This window comes from Phaenicophaeus curvirostris, chromosome 12 (assembly GCF_032191515.1).
Source record: "Phaenicophaeus curvirostris isolate KB17595 chromosome 12, BPBGC_Pcur_1.0, whole genome shotgun sequence".
NCBI classification, from domain to species: Eukaryota; Metazoa; Chordata; class Aves; order Cuculiformes; family Cuculidae; genus Phaenicophaeus; species Phaenicophaeus curvirostris.
Window position 1 is genome coordinate 629105 of NC_091403.1, and position 6815 is coordinate 635919.

Here is a 6815-nt window from a genome sequence, read left to right on the forward strand (position 1 = left end):
TGCTCACATCCTCACTGTGTCTGTGGGACCCTTTGCAGGTAGTGAGGAGCTGGTTTTGGACTTGCCTGGTGTTTTCTGGGTTCTTTTGCTCCTTGTTTTCCTTTACCCCTCGTGAGTCTTCGGCAAAATCCCTGAATTTCACAGCTCTCCTGTTCTCCTCCTCGGGGTTTGGGCCTGTTCTTTGTCTTCCTGCCATCTGGAGCCAGCTTGTTTCTTCTCTTCATGTGGCTGAAGCTACGTCTGGTGCTCTGTAGCCTTTGAACCTTGTTCCTGGTGTTCCTTGCTACTGTACCTACGCACGTACATCTCCTCTATCCATGCTTCCAACTAAGCTTGGTCTTGCTGTTCCTCCACCGCCGTGTGTTCTCATTCTCTGCTCCCTGGCTGCCCTGCTGTGCCCAGCAGAGGGGATTTCAGTGGCAAATTCATTGCTGGACCAGCAAAACCTTTTGCATCAGTGGAGCAAAGCACTTGGGCTATTCTTGGGATGGGGTAGTGGTGGCTTGATGAAGGCTTTGAGGAAAAGCAGCATCCTCCCTGTCACCTGGTCCTGCAGGACTGCTGGAGGAGTTGGAATGGAAGTGATGGGTGGGACGGTGGGGACCTTCTGGGGGTGAGCACTGCAGCTGTGGCTCTGCCGGCCAGGGCTCTGGGCTTTCCCAGACTTCTCTGTAGCCAGGGATCACAGTCCTGGCTTCGCAGCCTGTGGCTGCTGTGGGGACCAGCGTGGTCCCTGAGTCCACGCCCGTGGCTGAGAGCCTGCAGAAACTGTGTTGGTTTGTTCCAAGATGCCTCAGCCTCTGCCACTCCTTAAAAGGCAGCGTTGGAGCTCATGGGGCGCCCGGTGTCTCCTTACAGCCCCGCTCGCTACTGGCAGCTCCCCGCCTGCCTCTGCATCCCAGGGAGGCAGCTTGTCCAGCAGGGATGGAGGTGGCTCCAGCTGGAGGGTTTTTCTCCTGGTGGAGAGCGCGCAGGAAGGACTTGGAGACACAGAGATGTGCAGGGATGCTCTTAGGATGCCCTTGCTGCATTGGAAAGGTTCTGAGGTCTCTCGGCAGCCCTGCTGTGTCCTGACAGCTCGTATTATGAAATGCTCTGCCCTCTCTGTAGCTGTGGCTCGCAAAGCAGAGGCTTCTTCTGTCCATGCGGGGAGGGAGAGAAGGCACGGGAGAACTGAAATGAGATCTTAGGGAGAAATGTTCTGCTGTGAGGGTGGGGAGGCCCTGGCCCAGGCTGCCCAGAGCAGGGGTGGCTGCCCCATCCCTGGAGGGGTTCAAGGCCAGGTTGGATGGGGCTTGGAGACCCTGATCCAGTGGGAGGTGTCCCTGCCCATGGGAACTGTGTGGGCTGTTAGGTCCCTTCCAGCCCAAAGCATTCCGTGATTCCAAGGAGAAGCAGCCTGCACGCTGCCCTGGATCAGCCTCTCACAGCACTTGGTTGCCTTCCCCCTGTGGGCAGTGAGGTCCTGGAGCACAGCCCCAGCTGCCCCACAGCTCGGTGCCCTGAGCTCCGCGCACAAGCCTGTTCCCGGCAGCACTGATCCAATCCAGTGCAATTACGAAACAAACTTCCTCTGTTCCTAATTGGGGCTGCAGTGTGGTAAAGCAGCCTGGGATTGTGGAGGGGTTAGCGAGGGATCAGGCGATGAATGCCAGAGCTGTTTCCCTGCCAGGGAGGGCAGGGAACGGAGGCAGCTGGGATGACAGACAACATTGCTGGGACAAGAGGATTGGGAATTGCAACAGAGAAAGGTCTCCACTCTGCATTCATGCTCCCAATGGGGTTAACCTCAAAGCCATGTCAGGTTTCTCAGACCCTTGTTTGTCTTGGGGATTAGCGTCCTCATGAATGGGGCTCAGCCCATCACGCGGCTGCCCTCCCCTCCTGTTCCCAAACTGCACTCGTTTCAGTCCCCGGACAGCAAAAGGCAGCGTGAAATTCATAGAATTGTTTGGTTGGAAAAAGCCTCTGAGATTGAGTCCAACCGTCCCTGTCCGCTACTGAACCATCCTTGAGCACCTCATCTACTCATCTTTGAAATACCTCTTTTAAATGCCCTCACAAGAGTCACTCCACTTTTTCAGGGCAGCTCCTGATCAGATCCCATCACAAACAGCAGATACAGTGCTCCAGCTGGACCTGTGGTCTCTGTGGGAATGCCAGAATGACCCTCCCCAACTTTCCTGGAGCTCCTTTCTGTACTGGAAGCTGCAGGTCTTCCCCAGGCTGAACAACCCCAACTCTCCCAGCCTGTCCTCATACAGGAGGTGCTCCAGCCCTCGCATCATCCCCGTGGCCTCTGGGCTGCTCCCAATCCATTCTCCACCCAGCCTGGGTTTGTGCCGTGATCTCCCTGACACAGGTGAAAGTCTAAGCAGCCTGAATGTGCTCCATCACCTCGCTTAAGACAAATTATTACATTACACCGAGGTGAGGTATCTGATAAATACTGTTTCCATTTGCCTTCCTCTCTTGAATCAAGGTTTCCTTCAAAGAAACCTCTGAAGCCTGTGCTGTGTTTTAATCCCTCTTTTCCCTTTTCTGTATGTGAAAGGCCCATTTGCAATTGTTTGCTCCTTGAGCCGGATCCAGGTTATCCTCAATCCAGTCCTTCACAGCAAAGCAACCTCGCTCCTTTCCTCCCAGAGCTCATGTGGCTCCTCCTGGTTGACCCTCATCTCATGCATTCAAAGCGTGTCCTCTGGTGGTCGTGCCTCAGGCACTCTCAGTCCTTCAGGTCGCACTCAGTCCTTCATCACCCCCCTAGTTAGCGTTTGACTTCCAGCCAGTCCCAAAGGCAGCAGCACATCCTAACAGAGCAGGCAAGGACAGGGATGGCCTCAAGCTGTGACAGAGGAAGTTTAGATTGGATATTAGGAAAAATTCCTTCATAGAAAGAGCAGTGAAGCCCTGGCCAAGGCTGCCCAGGGCAGGGGTAGATTCCCTGTCCCTGCAGGGTTCACAAAGCGTGTGGCCGTGGCTCTTGGGGACAGGGTTTGGTCGGCACTGGAGGGTCAGGCTGGCAGTTGGGCTGGATGAGCTGAGAGGGCTTTTCCAACCTCAGTGATTCCTTGATTCTGTGATTGCAGACCCTGAGCTGCCCTGCTCAGCTGAGAGGCCTCCTGAAAGGCCATCACTCCAGGCCAATTCGAGGCTCTGGCACCGCAGACAGTGTGGTAATTCGTGCTGGCAGCAGCTGCTCTCGCTATCAGCACCGCGATAATTGTCCCTGCTGGGCTGCTCCCACTTGGGGCCATCAGCAGCATGATCCCTCTTTTATCATCCCACATCTCATTCCTATCTTGGCAGCTGCTGCCCGTTAGCAAGGCTGAACGCCTGTTGGGATGCGAGGTTAGGTCACCCTGCGGTGGGTGAGGATTCTGATGTGCCACCAGGTCGCTCGGGGTGTGGAGTGGGAACATCCCTCTTCCGTGGCTGGATGCAGGGATGAGGTGGTGGTGCTGGGAGCAGGGACATCCCTGCATCTGGGTTTGTCCGTGATCTCTGCATGTGCCACGGGCCGGTGATCCCTCCCTGCTGGTGGAGGTGCCGCTCATTTCCATTTAGATAGATTCAATCTCAGCTGGATGTCTCCTCGCCACGGCAGAACTCAAGACCCAGATTTCCAATTTCCTTCCCCACGCAGTGCCAGATGCGCTCTGCTGGCTTGGGAATGGGAGCGTGGTGAGATGCCACAGCCTGGCAGAGGTGGACAGTCGGGTACGTGAACACAGATGATTGATTTTCTGTGTGTAGCTCCACGTATGGCTTCTGCGCACCTTTGGTGCGCAGAAGCCGTACGTGGAGCTACACACAGATAATGGTTGGACTCGATGATCCGGTGGGTCTCTTCCAACCTGGTTATTCTATGATTCTATGAAATTTCCCTGCATGGCCCAAAGCGTTCCTGTAGCTTCTCATGAGCCCCCTTCCCCACCCATGGCCAAGGACCGGAGATTAAAGCCAACATCGAGATTTGGCCCCTGTGATACGAGGGAAAGAGGTTGGACATGAGAGGAGAAGGCACCCAGGTGACCACAGCAGCGAATAACCCCTTATTTCTGCCTCCACGTGGGAAAAACAGCACGAGAAAGCTATTAAGGGTTGGGGGGTCCTTGTTTGCTGTCTACACGGAGTTTGGGTTCATCTCCCACGGACATGTGGGGACAGGGAAACGCCTGATCCTCACTGCGGCCTCCCCCGACGTAAATATATCATCTCTGTTCCTGTAGGAATGAAGAGACACAACAGTTTTGCTCAGGCAAAAGTGTGAGGACTTGAGGAGTAGAAAGTGGAGAGGGTTGGTGGGGGGAGCCCCAATCTCATGGGGATGGTGCCCCGTGCTCTGAGGGGACAGAGCCCCAATCTGGAGGGGTTGGTGCCCTCTGCTCTGAGGGGACAGAGCCCCAGTCTGGGGGGGTTGGTGCCCTGTGCTCTGAGGGGACAGAGCCCCAATCTGGAGGGGTTGGTGCCCTCTGCTCTGAGGGGACAGAGCCCCGATCTGGAGGGGATGGTGCCCTGTGCTCTGAGGGGACAGAGCCCCAGTCTGGAGGGGTTGGTGCCTTGTGCTCTGAGGGGACAGAGCCCCAATGTGGCGGGGATGGCGCCCTGTGCTCTGAGGGGACAGAGCCCCAATGTGGCGGGGATGGCGCCCTGTGCTCTGAGGGGACAGAGCCCCAATGTGGGGGGGTTGGTGCCCTGTGCTCTGAGGGGACAGAGCCCCAATGTGGGGGGGTTGGTGCCCTGTGCTCTGAGGGGACAGAGCCCCAATGTGGCGGGGATGGCGCCCTGTGCTCTGAGGGGACAGAGCCCCAGTGTGGGGGGGTTGGTGCCCTCTGCTCTGAGGGGACAGCGCAGCCGCAGCCTCACAGCGCGGTGATTGGCTGGGAGGGGGGCCAAGCCGGGAGGGGGCGTGTCCAGGCCACGGGGCGGGAAAGGAGGAGGCGGGGCCAGGCCCAGGCGGGGCCGGGCCGGGCTGTGATTGGCGGGGGCGTGGCCGGACACGGGGGCAGCTCCTGATTGGGCCCCGGGGGGCGGGTCCGTCCCCTGATTGGTCGGCGGGGCCCGGGGGGCGGGTCCGTCACCTGATTGGTCGGCGGGGCCCGGGGGGCGGGTCGGTCCCGTGAAAAGCCGCGCGGGCCGCGATGGCGGCGGCGGGGTCTGAGTCGCGGGTGCGGCGGAAGCAGCTGCTGAGCGCCGAGGAGGCGGAGCTGTTCGAGCTGGCGCAGGCGGCGGGCAGTGGGCTGGACCCCGAGGTGTTCCGGTGAGCCCCGCTCCCTCCCGCCTCCTCCCGTCCCCCTGTGCCCCTCGGCGCTCCCTGTCCCCTCTCACGTTCTGTCCCCGGTGGTCCCGTCCCCACCCCCACCCCCCCCCGGTGTTCCCCCCTCCCCCCGGTCCCCTCTGTTGCCCCCACGTCCAGCCCGCTCCCTCTGGGTTCCCCCGTCCCTCCCGGTGCTACCGGCTCCTCCGGTGCCCTCGATGCCCCTTGGTGCCTCCTGGTCCTCTCGGTGCCCCCGGTCTCCCCCGGGTCCCACTGACGCCCCCGGTGCCCCTAGTCCTCCCTGTCCGCCCCAGTTCCCCTGGGTGCCCTCCCAGTGCCCTCGGTGCCCTCCTGTCTCTTCCGGTCCCCCGTGCCCCCTTGACACCCTCAGTCCTCCCGGTGCCCCTGGTCCCCTTCTATCTCCCCAGGTCCCCTCTGTCCCCCCGGGTGCCCCCCAGGTCCCCTCTGACCCCCCCGCTGCCCCGTTGATGATGCTGGTTCCCCCCCAGGGTGCTGCTGGACCTGCTGCGCATGAACGTGGCGCCGCTCGCCGTCTTCCAGGTGCTCAAGTCCATGTGTGCGGGGCAGCGGCTGCCGCCGGGACACGAGGGGCCCCCCGCCACGGCACCGGTCCCCGCCGACAGCCGAGGTGCGTGCAGGACCCCCAGCTCCATCCACGCTCCCTGACTCCCCAGCGGCCTGGGGATGCCGGGCAGCAGCGGCTGAACACGAGCCAGCAGGGGCCCAGGTGGCCAAGAAGACTACCAGCATCCCGGCTTGGCTCAGCCGTGGGGCAGCAGGATTCAGTTATCCCAGCCTTGAGGTGTCAGGTGCTCTGTCTGTTCCTCTTGAGGTGTCGGGTGCTCTGTCTGTTCTTAAGGTGTTCCTGTGCCAGATGAAAGAAGGTTTAAAGAAATCAAGTGGCTGGTTACTTTGTAGATTAAACCTGTTGAAAACTAGCAGTGCTCCTACTTGTTTTGGGTTTGTGGCCCTGATACCCACGAGCTGAATTCACAAATCCCCTTTCTTCATTAGATACTGGATACGCTTTTGACACCCAATCCAGTTTTGCCTCTTGCGTGGCTTCCAAAGCAGCACTTGCAGCTTGGATGCTGTCTGGGTGACACGGATGGGTGGGAGTTGAACATTAATGTTGTGCTTGTTTATTCAGGGAGAAATAAAAGCACTTCTGCTGTCGGCGGGACCCAGGTTCTTGCAGACAGGAGCAGTCGGGAGGGATCTGCCCAGAGGATGCCTCGGCAGCCGAGTGCGAGCCGTACGCAGAAGACGGGAGCTTCTGGAAGGAGCAGTGGAGGAGGCAACAGTACCTAAACAAGACCTTGGAGCCGATGCGTTCTGATGCTTGATGATGTACATAAACCGTGCGTGTTAAACCCTTCCTTGTGTGTGACCCTGAAAAACACGATTTGTAACACACGGAACAGCGCTGCTGCTGCTGCTCATTTCCAAACCTTTCCTTGCCAATGCAGAAGGCGAGGGATTACCTGGGGGCACTGGGGCCAAAGAAAGAGGGGGGAGTGTAGAAAAGCCTGGA

General features: G+C 59.1%; 1 protein-coding gene across 1 annotated transcript; it reads left to right on the forward strand.

The window, feature by feature from the left end:
• Positions 1-5117: 5117 nt before the first annotated feature.
• On the forward strand, positions 5118-6659 carry LOC138725628 (mitotic-spindle organizing protein 2B-like). The gene is made up of 3 exons (XM_069866724.1): positions 5118-5263; positions 5770-5909; positions 6432-6659. Exons 1-3 carry the CDS (start codon positions 5145-5147, stop codon positions 6590-6592), a joined length of 420 nt encoding a protein of 139 aa, XP_069722825.1. The 5' UTR covers positions 5118-5144; the 3' UTR covers positions 6593-6659.
• Positions 6660-6815: the final 156 nt, after the last annotated feature.

Bases quoted from the DNA above. Each gene is read 5' to 3' on its own strand.
- LOC138725628 (XM_069866724.1), top strand. From the start codon at position 5,145: ATGGCGGCGGCGGGGTCTGAGTCGCGGGTGCGGCGGAAGCAGCTGCTG. The intron at 5,264-5,769 runs GTGAGCCCCGCT...GTTCCCCCCCAG, and splicing joins CTGGACCCCGAGGTGTTCCG to GGTGCTGCTGGACCTGCTGC. The intron at 5,910-6,431 runs GTGCGTGCAGGA...TTGTTTATTCAG, and splicing joins GGTCCCCGCCGACAGCCGAG to GGAGAAATAAAAGCACTTCT.